Source organism: Chenopodium quinoa, unplaced genomic scaffold (genome assembly GCF_001683475.1).
Source record: "Chenopodium quinoa cultivar QQ74 unplaced genomic scaffold, ASM168347v1, whole genome shotgun sequence".
Taxonomy (NCBI): Eukaryota; Viridiplantae; Streptophyta; class Magnoliopsida; order Caryophyllales; family Amaranthaceae; genus Chenopodium; species Chenopodium quinoa.
The window spans coordinates 5,347,520-5,375,250 of record NW_018743175.1 but is presented as its reverse complement, the minus strand read 5'-3'; the positions used below and the strand labels follow the sequence as shown (position 1 = coordinate 5,375,250).

Genomic DNA, 27,731 nt, shown 5'->3' with positions numbered 1-27,731 from the left:
AGATGAAGTTTGTTTTTTGTGGCTGTTTCAAGGATTGTTTTCTTCCCACCACAATCTACTAGTTGCTGTGAATATTTTTGTTCTTTTTCTTTAAAAATGTTAGCTTCCTTTACACAGTAAATGAAATGTACACTAAATAAACATCTTTGCAGCAAATTTGGTAATGATCTCTCCTTAAGGCTAGAGTCTGCGTGAACCTAATGCTGCGGCTGTAAATCCAGAACTTATATGTTGCAAACCTAGAATATATGGCATAATATCATTTTTTTTCAAGTATTAACCACCACATGTGAAATGTTGGTGGACCCTTATTAGAGCTTTCATTGACTAATACGAAGTACTTATTTTGTTGAGACTTCCTGATGGCGGCTGCAGTCTCATCTTTGTCGTGTATCATTTCAGGAATTTTTGAGTTCCTGATTACAAAGCATTCTTCAGGAATTTTTGAGGTCCTGATTACAAAGCATTTTCAGGATTTTTGAGGTACTAAGTACAAATAAGTAGACTGTTAACTTCGAGCTGCGAAATCCTTTTTCAGTGCGTGCTAACCATGGTGGAAGAAGGGGGTATAAGTTCGTAATTCGTACTTAGTCTCATGTTTTACTTTGTTTTCTGTTTGAGATTGGATCACTTAATCTACCCTATAACATTTTCTAACGACTTTTCCTTAGGCTAGTGCCTGTACAAGCCTCATGGGGCCTTTAATCCAGAAACTTCTTATGTGTTGCAAGCCTAGAATAGATGCGTTATATCATTTCTTAAAAACATAATATCTTCAAGCATTAACCACCACATATGAAATGTTGTCCCTTTCTAAAGCTTTCAATGACAATTACTTGTTTTGTTGAGACTTCCTGCTGCAAGTTAGCCAATTACCTCTATCATATTTGTCATGTGTAGTTATAATATCTTCAGGAAAATTTTGAGGTTCTGAGCACCACATATGAGATATTGGAGGACCCTTTGTAGATCTTGCAGTGAAAGCTACATATTTTGTTAAGCCTTTCTGCATTCTTAGAGGATAAGCATTCTGTCATTTGTTTCATTTCGGAACTGCTTCATTAATTTTTCTGTACGGCCATATATACCTTTAGCTTGACGAGCCTACCTATGCAATTCTATACCTTCATTTCCATATACTAACATGTCACAGGATGGAACCAGTGTGTGGTCATGGTGGTGGAGCACGAGCAATAAAGCTGATGAAACTTCCCGAAATATCTTGACCATCCTAGTCCCCTTATTGATTATATTTTGGTTTGTTTTCAATGCCAAGAAGCGAAACAAGAAGCCTCCTTTACCTCCTGGACCTTATGGCTTACCTTTTGTTGGATATCTCCCCTTTCTGGGCTCCAATCTCCACCACAGCTTTAATTATTTGGCCAGTTTGTATGGTCCAATCTTCAAAGTCAAGCTTGGAACTTAAGCATTCATCGTGGTAACCTCCCCATCTGTAGTAAAAGAGGTGGTCAGGGACCAGGATGTCATTTTTGCTAATTGGGGAGATCCCACTATTGCTGCAAGGAGTGTTTTTTTGGGACGATGTGTTAGGATTAGTGTGGAGATAGATAAATACATGGAGACATAAGGAGATTGCATAGAAGCTGCCTTATTGTTAAGGTTCGACCAAACTTGTGAAAAGTTCGGTCGAACCCGGTTTTAAGTCAGTAGGTGCACCAGTTTACATTTCTAGAGGAGGAGTGACCAAACCCAAGGAGGTTCGACCGAACCACCCCAGGTTCGACCGAACTCTGGGTAGGTTCGGCCGAACCTCCCTGCTCCCTATTTCGTCGCTTCGTTTTCGGCTTGTGCGATTTGCTTTAATCTTAGCCGTTGGATTGTATTTTCTACCTAGACTATATATACCTTTTCTAAGCCTCTTTGTTGATTATTCACAAACATTTAAACACATAGAGAGGTTTTGAGAGGGTTTGTGAGGAGCATTTGAATTCTATACAATTCATGCTTGTAATTCTTGAGTTCATTCATCATCAATATTACTCCATAGTGCAAGGGTGGGTTTTTTCTCCCGGTTCTCGGGTTTTCCCACGGTAACATTGTCTTCCTTTTACTTGCTTTAATTCCTTCAAAGTTGTTCTTGATTGTTATGCTTGTTTGTTCATTGCTATTGTGGGTTGATTGCAAGTTAGTTGAACACTTTAATCCTTACAATTGGTACCAGAGCCAAGGTTGAATCTTTGGTGTTTTGATGATTTAGGGTTTGTGTTAAACTTGAAATTGTGATTGAGTTTCAAAGTTTGGAACTTTAGGTGTTCAAAGTTTGAGTCTTGGGTGTCAAGTTGCATTCTTTGTTGTTGAAAACCTATTGTGAACTTTGTGTGTTTGATTTGCAATGGAAGAAGGCAAGTTGAGAATTGAGAAGTTTGATGGGAAGGATTTTGGGTTTTGGAAGATGCAAATAGAGGACTATTTGTATCAAAAGAACCTATATTTGCCCCTTACTAGTAAACCATCGGGTATGAAGGAAGAGGAGTGGAAAGTATTGGATAGACAAGCCCTTGGAGTGATTAGATTGACATTGGCTAAGAGTGTTGCTTACAATGTCAAAGATGTGACAACGACGGTTGGTGTGATCAAAGCATTGTCCAATATGTATGAGAAGCCATCGGCTATGAACAAGGTGTTCTTGATGCGTCGTTTGTTTGAAATTGAGATGAATGATAGTGGTTCCGCCCCCGAACATATAAATGAATTCAATTCAATAATCTCTCAACTAGCTTCGGTTGAGATTAAGTTTGATGATGAAGTGAGGGCCTTGATCTTGTTGTCATCGTTGCCTAGAAGTTGGGATACCGTTGTAGCCGCCATTAGCAACTCTTCCGGAAAGTCGAAGTTGAAGTGTGATGATGTGAGGGACTTAATCTTGAGTGAGAGCTTGAGAAGGAAGAACTCGGGTGAGTCATCGGGTGGTGCTTATTCTAGTGAAGGTAGGGGACGTGGAAGACAACAAAGAGGTGCTCAAAGAGGAAGATCAAAGTCTAGAGGGAGGAGTAAGTCGAAAGGGAAGGTGAACATTGTGTGTTGGGGTTGTGGTGTGAAAGGGCATACTAAGAGGGAATGTCCTAATCCCAAGAAGAAGGGTGGTTCAAACCACAAGAACCACGATGATGCTAGTTCATCGGTTAGCTTGGCATCAAGCGATGAAATCGGTGATGCATTGATCTTGAGTGTTGATAGTCCCATTGAGTCTTGGATCCTTGATTCGGGAGCTTCATTTCATTCTTCTCCATGTAAGGAGATTTTCCAAAACTTCAAGAGTGGCAAGTTTGGAAAGGTGTACCTTGCGGATGATGAACCTTTGGATATTGTGGGGAAGGGAGATGTTATGATCAAGACTTCAAGTGGGAGCTCATGGAAGCTTGAAGATGTTAGGTACATACCTAAGCTAAGGAAAAATTTGATTTCGCTGGGTCAACTAGACTCAAGCGGTTTTAGAACCATGTTTGGTGAAGGTACTTGGAAGGTGTCAAAGGGAGCTATGGTGGTGGCTCGGGGCACGAAGACCGGCACATTGTACACTACCTTAGGGTGTAAAAGCATGATTGCTACAACCGCAAATGATGAGACTAAGCTTTGGCATACTCGGCTTGGTCACATGAGTGAGAAAGGGATGAAATTTCTAGCTTCAAAGGGTAAGTTGTCGGGGTTGAAATCAATCGACATGAAATTTTGTGAGACATGTGTTTTTGGGAAACAAAAGAAGGTGTCTTTCACAAAAACCAAACGGTCCTTAAAGAAGGAGAAGCTAGAACTTGTGCACACGGATGTTTGGGGCCCATACCCCATCAAGTCCCTTGGTGATTCTCACTATTTTGTCACTTTCATTGATGATTCAACCCGGAAAGTATGGGTATATTTCATGAAGCACAAGTCGGAAGTGAATGAGAAGTTCAAGACTTGGAAGACGGAGGTTGAAAATGTTTCGGGCAAGAAGATTAAGGCAATCAAGTCCGACAATGGAGGAGAGTATGAGTTGGAAGCTTACAAAAACATTTGTAAGGAGCATGGCATTGTTTTGGAGAGGACCATTCCCGGTAAACCTCGCCAAAACGGGGTAGCGGAGCGGATGAATAGGACTTTACTGCAGAGGGAAAGGTGTATGAGGTTGTTTGCGGGCCTCCCAAAGTGTTTTTGGGCGGATGCCGTTAGTACTGCGGCTTACTTGATAAACCGTGGACCTTCGGTACCTTTGGAATTCAAGATACCGGAGGAGGAGTGGAGTGGTAAGGAGGTGTCCTACACTCACTTGAAGACCTTTGGTTGTGTGGCCTATTTGCAATCCGAAAAGAGAGACAAGCTAGACCCAAAAGCCATCAAATGTTACTTCATCGGGTATGGATGTGAGAAATATGGTTATAGATTGTGGGATCCTAAGAATCGAAAGATTGTTAGGCATTGTGACATCACTTTTGATGAGAGCTCTTTGTACAAAGACAACTTTGGTGGGAAATCCGTTGAGAAAGAATCAATTGAAGATGAGCGGGAATTTGTTGAGCTAGATGGTAAGGTTAGAAGTGATAAGGAAGTTGAACAGGTAGAAGTTGAGGTGCAAATTCAACAAGCATCTCCTCAACATGGTGCTCATGTTCCGGTGGATTCGGATTCAAGTGATTCGGATGATGATGATCACTTGGAAACGGATGAGCGAGTAGTTATGGCTGAGCCCGTTGTGGTTCATGGAGAGCCATCTACACCACCAACGGTGAGGAGATCATCAAGAACAATCAAGCCACCACACCGATATTCTCTATCCTTGCATTATTTGTTGTTGACGGATTCCGGTGAGCCGGAATGTTATAAAGAGGCAATGGGCATGGGTGAATCATTGAAGTGGGAGCAAGCAATGGAAGATGAGATGTCTTCATTGGAGAAAAACAACACTTGGGTGCTGGTTGAGTTGCCTAAGGGCAAGAGAGCACTTTTGTGCAAGTGGATCTTTCGAAAGAAAGAAGAACCGGATGGTACAATTCGGTACAAGGCAAGACTTGTGGTGAAAGGTTTTTCACAAAAGGAGGGCATTGATTATCATGAGATCTTTGCTCCGGTTGTGAAGCTAACCGCTATAAGGATCTTGTTGGCTATAGTGGTTTCGGAGGACTTATTTCTTGAGCAAATGGATGTAAAAACCGCGTTTTTACACGGTGATTTGGAGGAGGAAATCTACATGAAGCAACCGGAAGGGTTTCAAGTTCCGGGTCAAGAGAACTTGGTGTGCAAGCTTAAACGGAGTCTATATGGGTTGAAACAAGCTCCTAGACAATGGTACAAGAAGTTTGACAATTTCATGCTAGGCGATGGTTTCGTGAGAGCGGAAGGTGACCATTGTTGCTACTTTCAAAGGTATGACAATGGCTATATCTACTTGCTTTTGTATGTTGATGATATGTTGATTGCGGGAACTAGTATGGAAATTGTCAATGACTTGAAAAAGAAGTTGTCAAGAAGATTTGAGATGAAAGACTTGGGTGAGGCCAAGCAAATACTTGGCATGAGAATTTCTAGGGATAGCTCAACGGGTGTGTTGAAGTTATCTAAAGAGGAGTATGTCAAGAAGGTGCTTAAAAGATTTAACATGATTGATGCAAAGCCTCGAAGCTCACCTCTTTCAAGTGAGCTCAAGTTGACTAAGGAGGATTGCCCAAAGACAAGGGAAGAGAAGGACAAAATGGCCATTGTTCCTTATGCTTCGGCCGTTGGTAGCATGATGTATGCTATGATTTGCACGAGGCCCGACATTGCTCACGCAGTGGGAGTTGTGAGTAGGTTCATGTCAAATCCGGGTGAGAGACATTGGGAAGCCGTGAAGTGGCTATTGAGGTATTTGTTGGGTACTTCAAGTATGGCTCTTTGCTTTAGGAGAAATGGAGTTGTTTTGGAAGGTTTTGTTGATGCCAATTTTGGAGGATGTTATGATTCAAGCAAAAGAACTTCGGGGTATGTGTATACTATTGGTGGTACGGCCATTAGTTGGATGAGCAAGCTCCAAAAGTGTGTCTCTATGTCTACGACGGAAGCCGAGTATGTGGCTATGTCGGAAGCGGGAAAGGAGATGGAATGGTTGAAGGGTTTCCTTGAAGAAATGGGCATGAAACAAGATGTTTGTGCGTTGTATAGTGATAGCCAAAGTGCGGTTCAATTGGCTAAGAATCCTATGTTTCATTATCGCACTAAACACATCAAGAGGCGTTATCACTATACTAGGAGTTTGGTGAAGGATGGCACGATGTGTTTGAGGAAGATTGCCGGTTCAAAGAATCCGGCGGATATGCTCACTAAAGCTGTTTCTAGTGACAAATTGAGGTTGTGTAGGACCTCAATTGGACTCCATCATTAATTTGAAGGAGTGTTGTGCTATGGTGAAATTGTTTTGATGAATGTATTAAGTGTTCTTGAGGAAGGAGTGTGTATGTGGTAGTCTATGGTGCATGTTTGATCCTATCTCCAAGTGGGAGATTGTTAGGATTAGTGTGGAGATAGATAAATACATAGAGACATAAGGAGATTGCATAGAAGCTGCCTTATTGTTAAGGTTCGACCAAACTTGTGAAAAGTTCGGTCGAACCCGGTTTTAAGTCAGTAGGTGCACCAGTTTACATTTCTAGAGGAGGAGTGACCAAACCCAAGGAGGTTCGACCGAACCACCCCAGGTTCGACCGAACTCTGGGTAGGTTCGGCCGAACCTCCCTGCTCCCTATTTCGTCGCTTCGTTTTCGGCTTGTGCGATTTGCTTTAATCTTAGCCGTTGGATTGTATTTTCTACCTAGACTATATATACCTTTTCTAAGCCTCTTTGTTGATTATTCACAAACATTTAAACACATAGAGAGGTTTTGAGAGGGTTTGTGAGGAGCATTTGAATTCTATACAATTCATGCTTGTAATTCTTGAGTTCATTCATCATCAATATTACTCCATAGTGCAAGGGTGGGTTTTTTCTCCCGGTTCTCGGGTTTTCCCACGGTAACATTGTCTTCCTTTTACTTGCTTTAATTCCTTCAAAGTTGTTCTTGATTGTTATGCTTGTTTGTTCATTGCTATTGTGGGTTGATTGCAAGTTAGTTGAACACTTTAATCCTTACACGATGGATATTGGGTTCTCAGAATATGGATTTGAATGGAGAAAGATGAGGAAGATTTCGTCAGTCAAATGATGAGTCGTGCTAGTCTTGATGCTAGTTATCATCTCAGGAAGCAGCAGGTGAAAAAATTGATCTATAGTAAAGCTGGTCAGCTGGTTGATATAGGCGAATTAGCTTTGTTTACCCTTCTGGGGATATATTGAATGGAGAGCATGGTTCTGTGATTAAAGCTGAATTTCGAGCTGTCATAGATGAAGATGTGGAACTCTTAGGGGCATTAAACATCTCAGACTTTTTTCCTTTGCTGGCATGGTTTGATATACAGGGGGTAGAGCATATACAGGGGGTAGAGCGTAAAATGAAAATGATCTCTCACCGCCTTGAAGATATCCTTGATTCAGCCATAAATCATCACAGTACTGGAAATCCAAATATGCAGAAGTATTTTCTGCGGCATGTGAGAAAATGATGTATGAAAGTTATAGAAAGGCTGGTCTTGTTGTTGATGTAGGTGAATTAATTTTTATAGCCATTGTCAACTCACTAATGAGCATGATGTGTGCCGATACACTGAAAGGGGGTGAGGTTAATGCTGAATTTCGAGATCTCATAACTGAACTAATGGAACACATGGGGGCACCAAATATTTCAGACATGTTTCCTTTCCTTGCTTGGTTTGATTTACAGGAAATAGAGCGCAGAATGAAGATGATCTCTGGTCACTGTGAAATTATATTTGATTCGGCCATAAATCATCACAATAATGAAGAAACTAATAAGCAGAAGGATTTCCTGGGGCACCTCTTGCAGCTAACCAAATTTGATCATCCTGCAACATCACTAACCCTGCCTCAAGTTAAGGCCATGCTTATGGTATGTACCATCTCATGCAATTTATTTTTTTCAAATTTTCTCGTCCTGTTTTGTATGTTTATATATCTTTACATTATTATTTTCTAGGACACTCTGATTGGGGAACTGATACAACCGCTGCTATGGTTGAGTGGGCTATGGCAGAGGTGTTGCAACATGCAGAAGTAATGAGGAAAGTCCAAGAAGAATTGACTGAGATTGTGGGATTAAATAGTACAGTTGAAGAGGTTCATTTGCCCAAGTTGAAGTATCTAAGTGCAGTTGTGAAAGAGACACTTCGCTTGCACCCACCTCTCGCTCTCCTCGTTCCTCATAGTCCAAGTGAGCCTTCTACTATAGGAGAGTATAGCATACCAAAGGGTGTGCGTGTCTTCCTACATGTATACTCTATTCAGAGGGGTCCCCATTTTTGGGAAGATCTATTGCTGTTTAAACCTGAGCGATTTTTAAGTGAGTCTGCTGCTGAGAAAATGGACTACTTGGGCAACTATTTTCAGTATCTTCCATTTGGGTCTGGAAGGAGAATGTGTGCTGGCGTTTCACTTGCAGAGAGGACAGCGATGCTAGTATTGGCTTCACTGCTTCATGCTTTCCAGTGGAAGTTACCTAATGGCTCAGTGGATGTTGATACATCTGAAAGATTTGGAATCGTCGTGAAAAAAGCAAAGCCTTTGCTTGTTGTCCCAACTCCTAGACTCTCTAGCTTGGAGCTTTAATCACTTGAAGATTAGTTTCTAAAAGAAACTATAAGGTATAGCTAAGTAGAATTTTCATGCAATAATGAATAAATTGGTCGTAATGTGATAGTTGTATCATAGTTGCTTTTTTCTGCTTGAAACAAAGTTTGCACATCATTTAGCATGTATCTCAATAGCAAATGGTTTTAGAGTAATGCACATACATATTATGAGCACCGAACCTTCAATTTTATCACACCTTTTTCACTTGGTTCCTTTGCATTTTTTGATAGCTGTAAGAGTATATTAGAACTCTCCAATCAAGATAGAAAAAAGAACTGTTATTTGTGATCTAATCTTGGGCGTCTGTTTCTGACAATAATCTGTTAAACTACAACGTTTTCTGCTATATTTTTATTTATCTAATGCAGTCCTGTCAATAGAGAAGGTAATTCTCTGTTTACTTTCATAGGATGGAACACATTGAGGCCTGATTTTGATTAGCTAAGCATACTTGAAAGAAAAAAAAAAAAAAAGAAGAAAAAAAATGCTGCATCTATATGACAGCAGTAATACTCCTTCCATCCTGTATCAGTAGACAAAAGCAGACTATTAACTTTGAGCTGGAAATTCTTTTTCGGTACATGCTAGCTCTGGATTGAAGAAGGGGTATTATTAGTTTATGATTCATACTTATTTCATGTATTATTTTGTTTTCTGGTTGAGATCAGATCATATAATCCACCCAATAACATCTGGTAACGATTTTTCCTTAGGCTAGTGCCTATACGAGCCGCATGCAGCCGTAAATCCAGAACTCCTTACATGTTGAGAATATAGAATATCTGGCTTTATATCATTTCTCAGCAACTTATAGTATCTTCAAGCATTACCCACCACATATGATATGTTGGTGGACCATTTCTAGAGCTTTCAATGACTATTACGGAGACACGTCTGATGGCTCAGTGGATGTTGATACGTCTGAAAGTTTGGACTTGTTGCGAAAAAAGCGAAACCATTGTTTGCTATCCCAATCCCCAGACTCTCTAGCTTGGAGCTTTATTCTTTTAAAGATTAGCATTTTGAAGAAACTACAAAGCATAGCTTAGAACAAAGCCTTATATAATAATGAATAATTCTGAAGGTAATTTGATGGTTGTACTGTAGTTTCTTTTTTCACTTGAATCAGAGTGTGTGCATCATTTAGCCTGAAAATAACAGACAGTTTTACAGTGATTTGATTGTTATATTGTATTTACTCTTTTCCCTTTAAAAAAAGGTTACTTGCTTTCTAATTAGGCTCAATCATTTTTAATGTTTTACTGAATAAGTTTATACGAGACTGGCGTGCTTACTCAAGACTCTTTCATATATGTAATGTTAGCAGAAACCAATGTCTCAGATACAGTAAGAAGGCAATGAAATCTGAATGTTTCTTTCATAACTAAATGTGTGGCTTCTTATACACGAGAACTAAATTGTTTTGTAAGTCACTGTCTTTCCTTGTCATTTGCCTTCAGCTTGCCCTGTTATTTGAGTCTGGTTTATTTGTGTTTTTCCTGCTGGACATTATTTTTTTCCTGCCTGATATTGTTAACAGAGGTGACAAACTACTGTTAAAATATTGTGGTCATAATTGATGATCGAACTTTACTGCACATAGAGCCAACAATCAATGTAGAAAAAGATGTATGAGTGTCTTGTTAAATGTGATGATAAATTTGGATTCCCTTTTGACATTGAATGGTTGTACTCTTCCTCACCATATATTTTTCCTGTAAAATCTTGTTCTACTGCTTAAAAACTCGTGTCAGATGTAACACTACATTTTGGACCTAAGTTACGAAAACAATTCATTAGACTTACACTTTGAACAAAAATCTCTCCGGCACAAGTACCTGAGTATGAGTACCTAGGATAATTGAAATTTAACGTAGATTTTCATTTGACCTGCCTTGTATGCCTCACTATTCAGAATCAACCGCCTACAAACTCCTGTCTGCAGGGCTGTGTTTTACAATATTTTCTATAGCAGCATAACAAAATTCATCATAAATATAGTGTGTTCTTCCGGTGGCTTTCTGTATTGTTCAGGAACTAAATACAGTGCTTCAGATGACTGACAAACATCATAAAAATTTTGGCCTCTCATTTTCAAAGATCTATTTAAACACCGGTAGTTTAAGGTTAATCTAATCATTTGTGTTTGTGAAATTGAGCACTGGTAATGCATTTCTCAATCTGATGTAAAGATAATAAACTTGTATCTGAACTTGCACATTGAGATGCTTAGCTTAATGTTGGAACAAAAAGGAATAGATAAACATACCAAAAGACCAAAGGGAAGCTTATTTTACACGTTGCACGATTATACAACATATAACATACAAGCTCAGGAATTATGGCCTTTCAAGAAGTTGAAGAAGTTGCTTGGCAAACTGGGAGATCCTTTTCAAAGTTCGGCGGGATTCCAAGGATGGGATTTCTTTCAAAAAAATTAACAGGCTTCAAAGAAAAGCTTGATGAGACTGTTGGCATGATTGGGAAGTCTTCTTGACACGGTATGTGATGGAATCCTAAGGTGTACCACACCACAATATCCTTGTTCTCTATTTCTCTATCCCTGCAAAACAAGATGCCATCCTTTTTAAGCATCTCAAAAATAGTAAATTGCACATAAACTTGCACATTTACTCCATTTTTATCGATTTTTCAAGTATTGAGGAAACACAAAGGCTGACAGATTATTACCTTTCAGACCAGGTAGCAAGGGTGTCTTCGCCATGGCTTTGGTAAACAAACAACCCGCCAGCCCACTCTTCGCTTCTGTTATATGGAGTGACCCATATTTGGTTGTTGGTAAATGCTCCTCTCCTTTGGGGTGGATCGTCAAGATCAAGTAGGCTAGCCGCGGTGCCAGCAGGGACTACTTTATACCCAACAGGGTTCCCTACTCGGGTCTTTTTACTTGGATTAACCACATGAAATTCAGATGGGTCATAAAGCTTGAGCTTGATTTGTGCATCTTTCTCAGTCTTGGCAATACTCCTTGTGGCTTTCAAGTAGCTCTTCCTAGGTGACTCCTCAGGGGAGGTTTGTTGCCTCTGTAAGTTCACTTTTACAAACGAATTATCCGATCCATCTACATCCATGTCAAGATAGAATGTGATGTAATGGTCATGGATAACACCAATGACATTTTCAGATAATAAGGTCCCATAGAGGCCTTCTTGATTCGAGACTTGATCCAAGTTCGTGTATGGTGTACCTTTCACCATCAATATGCCACTTAATCCTACCTGCAATAAACAATTGCATCATACTAAAAATGATAACTTCAACCCAATCATTTCTATCATAACTTGCTAGTACTTTGATTAATCTTAAATTAGTATACGCTCCGAATATTGATGTGTAAGTTAAACTACTAACGTGACAACTGTACTAACGTGACAACTGTCTGAACAGAAAGAATGCAGGCATGCTATAAGATGCAAAAATACAAACCTTAATATTGACAAGTCCATCATTTTGAAATTCCCAGTCCACAATATAATCATAGTTTGCTACTGATGCTGCCATTCGAACAACTAAAGTCACCTTTGGCCTTGCCTCACAGATCTGCATGAAATCATGTAAGCAAACAACGTAAGAATAACAATGTGTTCTTCAAGTTTAAGGCCACAAGATATAAAGATTTACTTACTATGAGTACATAACAACTTAGACTTTAAAGACACAAAATAAGCAATATGTTTCACTGGTACAGCTTCAACAGTTCAATCTATCAAAATTTTCAGCATTTCATCATTTAAGGTACTCGAAGTGTGTGGCCAAACATAGCCTTAATTTTTGTTTTTAACATGAAAGTTACCTCCATGCCTGTAATTGGACTTTCAGAATGACGCCACCCAATATCACCAGCATAACTCTCAAACACACAAACCATATTTGATCTGACATATGGCCTTCCATCACCAGCAGCAAACACACCATCCATATAGTATGCATTCCTCGGACAATCATTGAGCGGGTCAAGAGGCATCGCCGTTAACCCAAACCCGTATTCACCTGCATCCATATAAGTCTTAAAATACCATGCATCACTTGGATCCATGTAAGGAACAAACAACTCTGAAGTCATCCCTTTGTACATGACATTTCTTAGCTCCCCTGTATCCGGGTCCCGGAACATGGCCCGTGATACAATCACCCCAGCTCTTGGGTCGGGTTTCAGGTGAAATTCCCAATTAGCCCATTTGATTATGTGTCCATTCTCTACAGTGAAGCTTGGGCCTTTGGGCTGCTCAATGGATATTGGGTTGATAGGCTTGATTTTATGGTGGATGTTTTTTTGGGCCGAAAAGCGGTACTCTGTGTTGGTTGCTTGAGGAATGGGTATGTCACTTCCATTATCAGAAATTTCCAACACTTGATTAGAGTCCATATCAACAATTACAGTAAGCCCTTCTATGGGCCTCATATAGAAATTAGTAGTCTCTTCCATGGAATAGCATTGTATCTTAATCAACCTCCTCTTTTCTTCTTTTTTACCATACCATCCTGCACATCATTATTATTATTCTATGAGAAGAAAGATTAAAATCATTCCAAATCAAATGCATTCAAACAAAGCTAATTGAATCAAATTAAATTTAAATGCATTCAATAAAGCTAGCTAGTACATGTTGCAATTCGATGTCTAGCTAGTACTACGGATATCATGGGCACCTTATCATATACTCGCTCTGTCATTTTAGATACATAAGGAGTCATAAAGAGTATATGTACAGAGCAACATTTATCCCATTTTATGAGTACTTTGTCATTAGTTAAATGAATTCCCTTTCATCTAAAGTACGATTGTTTTTGTCATTTACTTGTACATAAATAAGGTTTAAGATATGGAGTTTAGTTAAACTATGCACAATAACTCATAGATACTCTATTCTATAAAGTTGACTAAAAAAACTTGTACTATAAACTGTTAAAGAAAATTGAAGACTATCATAAGAGTCTATTACAGTAAGAGTTAAGGAGGACAATACCAGTAGAAATGGGCAAGCAAGCCAAGTCCTTCAGATCAACCCCACGCGCCACCACCGTCTGATTAAACTCTTTACTCCCGAACGGTGTAAACGTCGCCGTATTCATATCTTCAATAGTCATAGTCGGGTAGCCAGACACTTGACCAACATCAACAAACTCAACCCGACCCGAACCCAAGTCAACACTCATCATGTGTGTCCCTCCATCCACACGTGCTATAACAGAAGCCTTCCTAGGTGGAAGTGGATCCCCTTCCTTCCATCTGATGACAAGTGGCTTCGGTGGCTCCTCTAAGACAACTGAGTGAAGTGCGTAGCACTTAGCTGCCTTAAAGAGCACATGTGAGATGACAATGGACCGGACACGGTTCATCTCCTGGACCGTAAGTGGGTCCAGGGGATGTCGTGCCATGTCCGACACATGGACATGGCGAGTGAGCTTACGTGGCGGTGGCTGAAGCTCGAGTTCAGCCGCCGCCTTGTTAACATAATGGAAGTTCTTAGACGAAGGAAGGTCGGAATTTCTAATGAATATGAAGATAAAAAGAATGAAAGTTACAAGTAGAAGTGAAAGCAAACGTAGGAACTTTTTTCCTTCCATAGTTTTTAGGTGTTATTTGAGTAGGACAGAGAGTGAAGTGGGTGAAAAGTGTAGTAGTAAGAATGATATATAGATGTAGTAAGGAAGGACACTTGTTTAAGAAAAAATCTATTAGTTGCCGTAAGATACCACTAAGATTCAAAATAACGACATTATAAAAATACAAATAATAAAATAAAAATATAATTCATTGTTCGTACTCTATGATTGAAGATAAAGTAGGGAGGAAATATTTGGATTCCAAAAGATTCCTTTGTTGTGATGTGGGACGTCAGAAGTGTTAATCCAATAGATGGATTACTAGTCTAATGAAATAATCTTAGGTTATATAATCATCAAAGTTATACAAGTAACACGAACCAAATTATATACGTAGATAGATTACCTTCGTTACGTATGCTAATTACTGTTGTACACCTTTGAATGATCATGCTCGTATTATATATTTCACATAGGATATTATTACGAAGTAATACACTACCTTCATTACTTTTCAGATGCAATAAAAGGTATTTTTTATATTTGTGAGACATAAAAAATTCCTTTGTTACAGCTAAAAAGTAACAGAAGTAGTAAATGATAATCTAATTTGATCCCAAAACAGGGTAGTTTGTAATTGTTCAATGTTAGAAAATCAGTATTTTTGTGCTGCTCTAGTAACCACAAATAAATTATGTCTCATTTTCTTCCAATTGGCAGGACTATATAGAATTTCGTGGCCAAACGTATTATAGATCTGTACATTATGTAGCACAAAATACAAAAAACATTGGATTTCTGACTTCGTTAGCGCCAAGAAATTTAAAACTAAATATTATTAATTTTGAAAATTTAAGGCATAGAATCATTACATGAGAGTGGCTAGTTGCAGATTTTCATTAAAATTTGGCAAGTGCACATTAATATTATCCAAAAATTTAATAAATAAAATATAAAAAATGCACAGGAATTTAGGAGGAAGAAAGGACCATGTAAATTAAAAGTTTTTGTTTCCTTGTGTGAAGCTATTTAAAAACAAGGTAAGAAGAAAGAATATGCCAAAAAACCTGAAATTAAAATTCTTAATAATTATTCAGCTATAGAAAATTCTTAATAATTATTCATCAATAGAAAAAAAAAAATACTGCATAACTATGTTAAAATAAAAGAGGGGTAAAAATTCTTACATGTACCCAGGTACAAATGTATTCTAGGCGTACCTATGCATATTTTTTTTTTATTCATTTGCTTATTTGAATATCTCCATATCAGCTTAAATGAACAAATAAATATATGAATAAAAGATTAAGAGAGGTTGACAGATTCACCACACAGCTGCTTCAGCTCGACCTCTAAAATTCCCAGCAAATTTGCTTTATTTCGTCGATAAACCCAGGCTTGAGAGCTGGGATCCCAATCAAATCTTGAAGGACCACTGAAACATAATATTCAAAAGGTCTGGTTAGGGAAGATTAAAAAGCTTAGGTGTTTTAAGAAGTTAGAACGAACAGTAGGAAGAGAAAGGAAATTTATGCACATAGATATGTGTGAATGCTAGACTCCGAATTAAACAAATTAACTAAGCTAATTTCACCCAAAAAAATTCCTATGTGATAGCTGTAAACCTCCAGTGAGGATATTGTGGGAAATCCAACCATGTTTTTATTAGCATTTTTAGGAATAGGGCAACATTTTCAGGACATTGCTGCATGGTTTTTGTGAATTTTATTTCATGCAGTGGGAGTGACATTAATAACAGTTACTACGTATAACACATGATGCAGCAAGGACAGGACTGATCAAATAGTATAAGAAATGATATCACTCATTCTCCCGCGGCACAAACAAGAGCAGAGAATATTTGGAAGTATGGGGAACTGCTTTCCCATGGCACACTGATGCTCAGTGTGAAGTATAACATGATTAACATCTACGGACATAAGCATTGCTCATCAAACTACAAATTACACATACATATCTATGGAGATATGTGAGCAAAAAGCTGCTTGAATTGAGGAAAGAAGACAAAGATGCATTTATGTGGATAGAATAACAAAATAGCCTCCATTTACTTTAAGACTTGAGAACTATATAGGACATTCAATGCCTGATCTGCCCAAACCCATGATAATAATAATCAGAAAACTATTGAAGCTATTAATCTATACTCAAATATTCATGCATATTTTTCGGTCAAATGTATTTGAGCCCATACAGAACATTAATGACTGATAAGATGAGAGAACTTACAGATGCTGCAGCAATTTCCTGAATAGGTACCCTTTACCAATTCTCTTTTGTAGTGGGTAGGGGATTTAAGAGTTCAATTGTTTGGGGTATTCTTTCCCGTCTGATTTGCATCTCCCTCCCCTTCCACCTCCCAAAACAATTCTTATCACAGGAATCAGTGAGAATGCTCATTAATAATTCAATATGGTTCTGATGGTCACTCTTCCAATTGTTGCAGCATTATCACAATCATTTTCGTGTAATCTTATCCTCATATACCAACTTTATCAGTTGAGAGACTATACAGACATGATTGGGTCCATCTCGAGGGCAACTGACAAGCTTTGAAGGGTAATCATTCTAGCAAGTAATTTTCTAAGGGAATAATTTACTAGGCATCTACATAGACTGGCAGAGTGGCAGGGGCTTTTGAGAAGGACAAAAAAAAACCCTCGTAAGGGGTATTCAAAGAAAATGGGCTGATCTTTATTTGTGTCAAAAGTCAAAACGTGTCAATTAAAATAAAAGAGGAAGCACATGTAACCTATCCATCTTGAGTAGATGGGTCTAGAAGGTGAATTTGGACAAGCATTCTTAAAAGTGTTGACAATAAAACTAAGAGGGTTGCAGACAACTAAACGTAAATTGTTGAAAGTGAATCATGAACTGTAGTAAGAGCTTATCCTGTTCAAGCAATTCAAGTACAAAATCACCTACTGAGCCATATGATGCAGAACCCAGAGACAGAATTACCAAAAACAAAAGAAAAAAAAAAAAAAAAAGAAAGAAAGAAAAGACAAACTACCATGGAAAAAGGGCAATAGTTTAAATCAGACTTTCACAAACGCATAATGTTTAATCTCAATTAGTCAATTGTACTTGGGTATAGACTAAGAAACTACTCCCTCTATTTCAAAATTTGATTTTCCATTCTTTTAGTTTCAATATAAAGTCGCGTACAATTATTATGTCAATTAAAAGCAACTTTATAATACCAGCACAATATTTTATGTCAGCTAATTATACCAGTGCAACATTAATTAAGATAGTTGTATTCACGATATGCGTGTAGCTGTTATCATGCCTAGTAATACAAAAGAGGGAGTAAATGTAAGCAAGAATACTATGTTCTTAATTACCTTACTGGAGAAGACAACCAGATCTGTCTGTTTGGCGTCTGTTTATTCACCACGTAAGTGCCCAGATCCCCTAGTTTCATGGTGAGAACTTCATTCTGCAATTAAAATTTCTTTCAACATAACACTCCGTATGGGAGATGTAGGCAAGCTAGTGTGCAAAACAAAATTTATAGGAGCAAAACAATTCTTACCCCATAATCTACGTCAAACCCATCAACATCAACAGTATCACCATATTCCTGTCAAGCATGAAAAGCCATGTCAATAATCAAATATACCTAGATAAACCAAAGACTTGAATATAAAATTTAAAAACCAATCAATGGAAACCCAAACGCATAAGCATCACAGGGTGCACACACAACACAGGCCCTGGCATACTTTTTTTTGAATAAACTAAAGCTTACAGGAAAACATATATTTTATACATGACCAAGTAGCAGCAAGTGCAAGAACGGAGGACAAATTGCACTTGCAGCAGCAGAAAACAGATTATATATCAGCCCAGTTCCATTGAATTTCCCTGACTTAGAAACTCTTAAATTCCTCTGCTGTCTTAGCCCACAAAAAAGCTAGATAAGTTGTCCTATCCTACAGCCAAACACTTATAGCAGTTCCCCAGAAAATTCGCACATTCTGTTCTAACCACTAACACTACAAAATCTCCACAAAAGCATTTTGTCACAATATATTCCTTCTCCTTTGCCCTTCCAAATCCTACATAGCAGACTTGAACAGATTAGTCTGTGAGATACCTGGTACTCCCCAAGCAAAGCAAAAAGCCTCTACCAAACATTAAAAAACCATCTCACAATGTAGGAATATGTGTGAGCACATCTCAATCAAGGGACAACACAGCATGCACATATCCAGTGAAATAGCCATCCTGTGGTCATCTTCTTTAGAACATTTAGTTCTCCCCAGCACAAAAGTCCACACAAATGCTCTCACCTTCAGAGAAACTTTTAATTTCCAAATAAATCTATGGACCGGGAATAAGCAGACCTAAGAAGATTTGCAAGAAAAGGTGCCCGTTGTATCCCATATCACTTTTTATTATCCTCTAGCTCCGACAGTTGTGTGACACACTGACACCCTCAAAAAGCAAAGTGAGCTCAATCTAATTCTCTATCGCGAGGATGCCTTTGTAAACGAAGATTCCAAACGTTAATAGCACAAAGAAGATGGGTGTTCCCCTCTCCAAACATCCTCCCAAGAAGATCGTGAAATAAAAAATAAAAATTAAAAACAAAAAGGGAGATAATAATAAGATCTTATTCACAAGTGTGGACAGGAGATACAGTTAGACAACAAAGACAATGTCAGGAGAATTTACAGTCAACAGAGAAAATCATTCATTAACAGAAAATATGATCAATTACACCAACTACAATTCATCCTTTCTGTAGAATACCAGACAGAAACCTGAATCTGCCATGGAGATGGACTAATAGAAAATATTGAAAAAGGTATACCCATGGGTCTATCCCCACCTCCCCTTATGTTTGGCTAAACAAGGGTATATAGTATCTTGGGTGCTAAAAATTTCTAAGTATGAGAGAGGGCCAAGGCACAATGCCTAAATGTGGCCGTGTGGGATGCTGATGCGGCTGCCGCTGCCAATGAGCATGCCCAGGCCCTTGCGGTGCTGATGATGATGCTGATGCTGCTGCCTAGCCAAGGCATAGGACTGCTGTGCTGCCCAAGCCGAGGTACGCTAAGGCATGAGGGCTGGGCGCTGCTGCCCAAGTGATTGCACGCCCATGTCCTAGGCATGGGGCATGGGGCATGGGGATGAGGCATAATAAACTCATCCCTAAGAAACACCTATTTTGGCAATTGGCCAAAGCAAGGCAATGCAAGGCTTAGTTAAGGCAAGGCAACGCAAGACCAAGCCAATGTAAGTAGGTAACAAAGCCAAGACAAGCCATCTTAAGACATGACAACGAAGGATAGGCCAAGGCATGAATAAGATGGTTCCCCAAGAAGCACCTGGTGGCATATTCTTGTTGGATCCAAAAATGTTCTCCAAAGGCCAAATATGAAGGCTATAATACATGAAATCGGACCATTTTTTGAGATTTCGGGACTTAGTATCAAAAACTCAAGGGATGGTAGGGGATGTATCCAAAGGTCATATAAAGTTGTTTGGACCCTTATTCGGTCATTGGTAGATCACGTAAAGGCCCATGGTAGCCTTGAGTTAATAAAGGGAGGCATATAGATAAATAGCTAAATTGATAGTTTAAAGGCAAAGCAGACATTTTCAACAGCCCAAATTGCCGCCGCGGGGGGGGGGGTTCCACTGGAAGCACCCTGGCCTCTTTCCTGTCTGAGTCCGAAAAAGTCGAAAATTTCCTAAAACTGTAGACTAATCCATGCTTTTGAACCAAATTTGAAAATAAATAAATTGAAGTAAACATGTAGGAGTCCCCTGTGGTCATTTTAATATTTGCCAAATGGCATTAATGTGAAAGATATGTCAACATAAAGCTCCAACTATAAAAAACATTTGCAGGAAAATCCATTGGATCTCAACAAAACAGAGACAAAGTATGCAGATATCAATTTATATGAAAATTTCACTAAATATAGAGTGGAATTATTGCTTGTGGAGAGCAACTTCCAAGTGAAATCAACCAATTTTCTCAAGATGTAAACCATACAATTAAAACATGTTTGACAGAGAGAAGGAATATTGACATTTGAGTCAAAGAAATCCCTTACACATTATATCTGAACTTCAACGGAATGGCCATTAGCCCTGCTACACTGATGATTCTAAATGTCCAGTAAAATATAGGGCCAATATAGTTAGTTAGGATGCTACAACAAGAAACTGTATGATAGGAAATAAGGGCAAAAGACTCCCCTCTAATGGTTGGGCCACATGAAGCAAAGTACGGCCAATGCTCTAATCAAGAAGTAAATGATAAGAGGCTACCACTTCTGATAAACAACAGTCTTATAAGGATTATAATCCAGATGCCAGCGCACTGAAGAACCAATCGGGTCAATACGGAAGGCCTTTTTAGATCATGCCCCCAAGTTAGAAATATTTTGCTATGTATTAATATTATCGATATTCATATTTCATTTTTAAAGTAAGAAATCAGTCAGTGCTACCAAGTCAAAATATGTTGATACGCTTTTAAGTTTTACCCCATATCTAAATCACCAATCTTTATAACAAAAAAAACCTTTTGTCCTATTTCTTTCAACTTCTTTTCTTCAGACGTTCGTTTAAAAAAAAAATAAAAAATAAAAACCACCCACTCACACACACACACACACACTGACCCACCCACCCACACACACACACACATAATAACAGAAAATGTCACAAAAGCTGAGGATGCAACAGTTCAATGTAAAAATAGAAAATTCACTAAATCTCTGAAGAACATAGAATTTCTAGCCACCCATACCACATAATTATCAGAAAACCATAGCTCCAAAGAAACTCCCCATGCTCCTCTAAATCAAACATACCTTGTCTTAAAGGTCCTAAACAGCAATTATCTAAGTCCATATTTCTCCACTAATCTTGAAATGTCATGCCTCAAAAACCATAACAACATAATAAAAACAATCCCTGCACGCCACCACATGTTTGTTTTACCTCAAGTCCTCAAGTGATATATCTAGTCTTGAGGTGAGCAACAATTCTTTATGTGGGATTTACCCAAGACTGCTGGTCAAGCAGAAGTAATTAACTTCCTAGATGTCAGACTTCCGGATTAAAAAAAAAGACTGGAGGAGGTTTTAATGTGGGCCATCATGATTAACTTTTGGCAAGAGTTGCATGTACGGATTCGATTAAAAAAAAAAAACTTAATCTGAAAAATATCTCATAATAACAATCCATAAAGCCACAACTATAACATACTCAACAAAATAAATTAGTTCCCCAACCTCCCCTACAATTTTTATTTATTTTTATTTTTATTTACTTCAATATTCTTTTAGTTTGTATGAGCTTCAAAAACCTTTTGAGTTTCAGAATGGACTCCAAGACCCAAACATTGTATACAATGCCATTAAAAATTATATCCTTCGAGTCTTTTTGACACTAGGATCATACCACACACACATCAATTAGGTTAGCTAAAGTATCCCCCTAACTCTGTCACCTTCAAGTCTTCAAGACTTCAACACTCCTTTTTCCCCTGAAGCATTTCCTCTACATTCATACATATGTTCTTTCTGTTCTCACACTCTCTTACCTTGTCCCATTAAATTCTTCTTTCTCAATCCCCACTCCACTTTGCGTTCAATAAGAAGAGTTTGTCAATCGCTTCCAAATTTGCATACCAATCTGAACGTAAATCCTTTATTCCTATTAAACACAAAATTGCCAATAGCAACTCAAATTGACAAAAAGTCTCTGGCAACTAAATCATATCATAATTTTCTCCTAAAGCATCACGACTGCTAAAACAAATACGAGTACAAAGTACTACTCCGTATGTAAAAGAAATCAAAACCCAAAAGGAATCAAACAGTGTTGCACACAATTACTAACAGTGCATTGCTCATACTTATAGCGTACATACCTATAGAATTATAGAATAATCATACTCATACTATGTAGCGTCTACTTAAGGTCTTGAGCACTGCATACTAAAAAAGTTATTATTTTGTAATTTTTATCCCTATTGCTCATCTTACTCTAGACAATAATAAAGCAATGATGTCAACAACATAATAAAGAACGCCCCTCACATTCTATTTAGCAAAATAAAACTTATGTAACCATATTGCCATCCCTATTCAAGGGCAATTCTAACTTCTGATAAATTTCACAAGGTAGTAACATACAAGAAGTCTTCAGTAATCAAACTAGTAAGGAACAGATGTCAAATCAAACACTAAGATAAAATCATTTATAGCTTAGCAAGATGTATTTATATCAATCAATAGCCGTGAATCAAACACCCTAATGGCTGTTCAATCAAAAGGCATGATAATACAGCATGGTAAAACAGTGAGCTAAATAAAGGAACCCATTTTCTCTTCCATGGTCACATACGGTAGTAGACCTACAGAACAACTGGCTGATACAGCATAAGTTGTCTTCAGAAAAATTAAAAACTGTCATACTCGGCTTCTGGCAAATTTAAAACAAAAACCATTTGAAGCACACATACCTTCAGCGTTTCGACAGGTAACAAAGATACAATACATAACACACCTCAAGGTGATGCCTCATAGGATTCTCTTAACGCACCTAGGGACAAAAGGGGATTGCAAAGCTGCATCTGCATCCTTAGGTACTTCAAGCCAGACAAGAGATTTACAAATCTTTAACAGAATGAAACACCATCCTGCACCACATTGTCTAGCCTAGTGATTGAAAAATTACAATCAGCCTTTGATATAGCAACATTTGGGAGACAAGGAGCTGGAAGGTAACATAAAAAATTTTCTAAACACCAGTTATACAAAACAAGTTATACTATGGACTTATGGAGACTAGTACTTTCTCTCAAGCATACTTATTGCATCAATTTATTGCCAAGTTCACTGTACAAATCCTTAACTTTCATAAGAATTACACACGGGAAAGTACAAATGTCTGTATAATCCTATATTCCCTCCTGTTTTCTCTTTCATTTATACATCTAATGACCACTTCAGCTTTACAAGCTTACATTTAAGCTTTCCTTGTGATTATCAAAATAAGAAGTTGGCAACTAAACCCTAAATTGGCCTAAACTCCATTTAAAGGATAAACTAATATCTAAAACTTCCAGTACCAGCTAGGAGCTGAGTTCATAAATTAACCCAAAAGTCCATTCCAAAGGGTCAGACATTAAATTTGGAGATCATAACCAATTAACTACAAAGTAACAAATTTCATTAATTCATTCTGACAACATTGAATGTGTATAAAGCCTCGCGTATTTGGTCTATGGTCAGTATCACCTCCAGTACTTTTTTTACTAGAGATACACAAGGGGACTTAAGGGACTCTTCTCTCAACAATGAGTTTGATCTTTGCATTTACACGAACAAATCAACTACTAAAAACTCTCTCCATTCCTATACAGATATATTCACATTTTTGCTTGTAGTACAAAATAAAATTCACAATTCTAAGAGAACTCTATAATTAAAATATTTACTTCCTTTCCTCTTCCATCCCATCAATACTTTCTCGATACCCATACTCTATTTCACTCACTATACAGTAAACAGCATACACTGTTCTTAGCCTTTGTTATTTCATCTTAAAATACAAGTTTCAGGAAAATGATTCGAAAAAAAAAAAAAAAAAAAAAACCAAAAAAACCAACGTATTTAGCTACACTTAAACAAGGGAAGTCTCATCAATTCACAACAAAAAATAACTGCAGATAATTCCTTACAAAATTTTAAAAAAAGATCTTACAAATAAAATTTCTACTTTCTATCAAAAGAACAAAGTCTAATGTGTTGATTGAGGAGCAGGGAGAAGATTAAACAAGACCACAAAGGTCAAGGGAGCTCTCATCCATTTGTTATCCATAATCCATATATATATATATGCACGGGCTAACCTCTGAAGACCTGAGTTTTCTAGATATTGGTAACATTCAATGCCGGAACATTTCTAGGAATAAAGATAACTACACAAACAGAATTGATACAAGCTTTCCAAGGGATTTCCAAACAAATGTAAATGGTCCAGTCAATAAATATTATAGAAAATTTATAGAGTTTAAAAGAAAAGAAATATCCAATATAAATCCACTTTGGGAGGACAGACATATAAAGAGCATTTGACATATTGTTCAATTATATGTACTCCATATCTCACCACCCACCATAAAAATTGCAAAACTAACAGATATAATAATCCTCGGTAGTATTTTGCAGAAATGAAAAGCTATGAACTCCTTTACACAAAATGCATCCTAGCTTCTAGAAATTGGAGCACCTCAAGCACTTTACAAATAGAGCATCAGCACAGCAACAGGAATAACAAAAGCTAACACAATCATAACCATTTGAAGGCCAGCAGAAACAGTCTCTATTGTGAACTACTTGCAGCTTTAGCAGTCAAATTGTAGGTTCAATAATTATAAAAATAAATAAATAAATAAATAAATAAATAAGCCAAGATAACAATTATTTCAGGACATATAACCGATGAACCTTGATGCTGTTGACCAAGACAATATCCCTTACGACTATCCTTTACTCCAAAAATTGCAGATAAAAAACAAAAAATAGACACAACCAACTCAATTATGCCAAAACATTCATTGTGCAGTTTCTGTGCAAGTTCAACAACCTATTCTATTCAGGCTATAATCTCAAAGCAGCTTTTGACACGTCCATAAGTAACTTTCATACATATGTAGAATTTCCAGATGTCTCTATTGTTCTCCATCAATTCCATAACTGGCATGAACCCAAATTACAGCCCACTATAGTTGGCAGATCATCAATTGATTTTACTAGTCATTAACTCTCTTTACTTCTTTTCCCAAGTCCTTCAGAAACAAATATCCTGATCTCACAACATGCTATGTCAGGATATCTTCGCGTGTTTTTGCTGTCGAACACAACTTGTTATTTTTAGCTTTCCCTAAACTAAAAAATCACAGAATGCGTACACTACAACTCAAACTACCTAAAAACACCAGAAATATCAAAATATGTATCTATCAGGGGCCTCAAGCATCTATAGAGCCTACTTTAGCGGGGTACATTACAAGTGCAAAACTTTGAAAATAAAAATGATATATCTACAGTGAGAATATTTAATGGACCAAAAAGGGCACATGCTCTTTCAAAAGAAAGACAGACCTTAACTGAGATTGAAGTTACATAACACAAAAGAACAACTCAAATCTCCACCAATCAAGAAAAGGATGAGCCAGCCATATCACCTACACTAAATCTTCATTAAATTATTGTTCATTTGTTAAGTTCAGTACAAGAGAAAACACATAACTTCTATACAGCTACCAACACTCCCACTCGAGTACCCATGTCCGACACAGGTATGTGTCCAAACGTCCGACTTGGCTATTTTGTGAAAAAAATCCTTGATTTTGAACTAAAAGTGAAGCATCTAAGTGGCATACCCATGTCCGAGTGTCGAGGTTCCGACATGGGTACTAGAGGTAAAATGAAGAGTCCATGTAACATAGGATACAACCATTGCAATGCGTTTAATATCTTAAATGACAATTGGCATGAAATCCATTGTAGGAAGACTTCAGCTAATACCAATTGGCATATAATTACCTCGAGTTTCTCGAGCAGATGATGTATGGTGGAATCCGCTAGCCGATGAAACTCGTCTTCCTGAAGCACAGAACTGTTTTCACATCAATTATTATCACGATCGCATTGATATACACTAGTATCACAAACAGCATCAGTGACTAGAAATAAGGAATTTGCAGTGTTCTTAAGCTGCTTATTCATCTAATTAAACAAAAATTCTTCAACAATAAAAAGAAAGCAAATCATCTCTAAAAAAAAACCCTCAAACAGCAGCACAGCAATTATATAAACAAAAAAATTATACTTTCAATTCCAACAATGAAAAGGGTTTCAAATTCAAACTAACCCAAATCAAAATTCTAAACCAGCAACTTCCTAATTCATTTAAAATTCAAAAACAATACCCAATTCAATTCTCCCCAGTTCCAGACTAATTTACTAGTTTTGGCCCCAAAAAACCCTAAATTCTAAAAATTACAACATACTTAGAGAAAATTGAGAGTGAGTACCTATAATCAATGGGAGCGGGAACTTGAGATTCATCGACAACATTGGTAGAGAAAGTTCTAGAATTGCAAAGAAAAGCAGCATAGAAAGAACGCAGTGAAGAAGAAGATGATGGAAGTGGTGATTCCAGAAGATTGCATAGGGTTCTAGAAGGAAGGAATTTGGTGGGTGTGAAAGACGCCATTTTTGGATGGCATTGCAGAGAAGAAAGAGAAAAACGAGTTAGGGAGACAGCTTGCCGGAGTTTTCGCATGTTTTCCGGTGACGGCGTTATGAATGTGGTGAAGAAAGAGCATGCGAAGAATACAGGGCAAAAACAAGATTATATGCCAATTTCTTTTTGTTTTTTTAAATGAATGAAAAATTTAAGGTATTTTTTAGTGAAAATACTAAGCTTTTTTTTATATTTTATTATTATTATTTTTATTTATTTTCAACAAAAGAAAATACGTCAAGAGTAACAATTTATGGTATTGTAGGATTGAATATATTCTTTATAGTGGCTTTGGTACATCAATACATCGATTATTCGATTATAATTAATACTCCATAATCATGCTTAATAGGTGCTAATCCTTTTCTTTTTAATCTTCTTATATATGGAGTGAATATATTAATATTGTCCTATATCCTTAATTTGATAAGTATAATATTACGGAGTATTAAAATATACCATATCGATGATTAAAAATTTATAATTATCCCTAAGGTTTCATATTTCATAAAAAAAAAAAAAAAAAAAAAAAAAGAGAGAGAGAGAGAATTAAACCAACTATACTTACCAGTTAGGCAGTTACTACCCCTGACATGTAATCTGGTTGATCTTTGTAGCTTAGATTCAATAGAAGTGAAAGCTCCCAGTAGAGTCATTACTCATAACCTTAAAGTTAGGATACTTAAAATTAAAAATAATAATAAAATTAACAAAAAGGTAAAAGTATTACATCGATGTGGTATATTAGAAATAATACGGAATAGGTGGAGAAGTTTTTTTTTATACTAAGTACTCCGTATTTCATTATGCTTAAAATTAAACTTTTAAGTTTTGAGGTATACGTAGAATATTGCACCAATATCTATAATTTTTTTTCCCGTCAAAAAAATTATAGATATCAATTGGTGCAATATTCTAAGTTGAAATTATCTACATACTAATGCATGCACAAAACGGATAGTTTAGTAGTTGTTTATACTATTCTTCTAAGTATGTAAGATTAAACTGCCATTTTTTGCAGCAACTAAGAAATTTCTCCTTGTTGAGAAACATGATTGAATTGAACTTCACATGTGGTAATTAAAGTCAATGAAGACTTTACTAAGTACAATAATTTGTATAAAGTACAATAATGTAT

General features: G+C 37.3%; 3 protein-coding genes across 3 annotated transcripts; 1 reads left to right on the top strand and 2 right to left on the bottom strand.

The window, feature by feature from the left end:
* Window positions 1-7,839: 7,839 nt before the first annotated feature.
* LOC110732722 (berbamunine synthase-like) lies at window positions 7,840-9,387 on the top strand. The gene is made up of 2 exons (XM_021912710.1): window positions 7,840-7,973; window positions 8,061-9,387. Exon 2 carries the CDS (start codon window positions 8,096-8,098, stop codon window positions 8,687-8,689), a length of 594 nt encoding a protein of 197 aa, XP_021768402.1. The 5' UTR covers window positions 7,840-7,973; window positions 8,061-8,095; the 3' UTR covers window positions 8,690-9,387.
* Window positions 9,388-10,862: 1,475 nt separating this feature from the next.
* LOC110732717 (primary amine oxidase-like) lies at window positions 10,863-14,411 on the bottom strand. The gene is made up of 5 exons (XM_021912706.1): window positions 13,702-14,411; window positions 12,528-13,216; window positions 12,161-12,274; window positions 11,405-11,952; window positions 10,863-11,276 (listed from the first exon to the last, which is right to left on the bottom strand). The coding sequence occupies exons 1-5, from the start codon at window positions 14,300-14,302 to the stop codon at window positions 11,063-11,065; spliced, it is 2,166 nt and encodes a 721-aa protein (XP_021768398.1). The 5' UTR covers window positions 14,303-14,411; the 3' UTR covers window positions 10,863-11,062.
* Window positions 14,412-15,337: 926 nt separating this feature from the next.
* On the bottom strand, window positions 15,338-26,926 carry LOC110732718 (frataxin, mitochondrial-like). The gene is made up of 5 exons (XM_021912707.1): window positions 26,382-26,926; window positions 25,891-25,963; window positions 17,841-17,888; window positions 17,650-17,744; window positions 15,338-15,716 (listed from the first exon to the last, which is right to left on the bottom strand). The coding sequence occupies exons 1-5, from the start codon at window positions 26,630-26,632 to the stop codon at window positions 15,587-15,589; spliced, it is 597 nt and encodes a 198-aa protein (XP_021768399.1). The 5' UTR covers window positions 26,633-26,926; the 3' UTR covers window positions 15,338-15,586.
* Between the last annotated feature and the right edge of the window lie 805 nt (window positions 26,927-27,731).

Coding starts and splice junctions, on each gene's coding strand:
- LOC110732722 (XM_021912710.1), top strand. CDS start 8,096: ATGGTTGAGTGGGCTATGGCAGAGGTGTTGCAACATGCAGAAGTAATG.
- LOC110732718 (XM_021912707.1), bottom strand. CDS start 26,632: ATGCGAAAACTCCGGCAAGCTGTCTCCCTAACTCGTTTTTCTCTTTCT. Junction 25,964..26,381: donor CCCGCTCCCATTGATTATAG/GTACTCACTCTC, acceptor ATGTGAAAACAG/TTCTGTGCTTCAGGAAGACG. Junction 15,717..17,649: donor TGGTTGTCTTCTCCAGTAAG/GTAATTAAGAAC, acceptor ATTATGTTTCAG/TGGTCCTTCAAGATTTGATT.
- LOC110732717 (XM_021912706.1), bottom strand. CDS start 14,302: ATGGAAGGAAAAAAGTTCCTACGTTTGCTTTCACTTCTACTTGTAACT. Junction 11,953..12,160: donor ATGGACTTGTCAATATTAAG/GTTTGTATTTTT, acceptor TGTTTATTGCAG/GTAGGATTAAGTGGCATATT. Junction 11,277..11,404: donor CTTGCTACCTGGTCTGAAAG/GTAATAATCTGT, acceptor CTTGTTTTGCAG/GGATAGAGAAATAGAGAACA.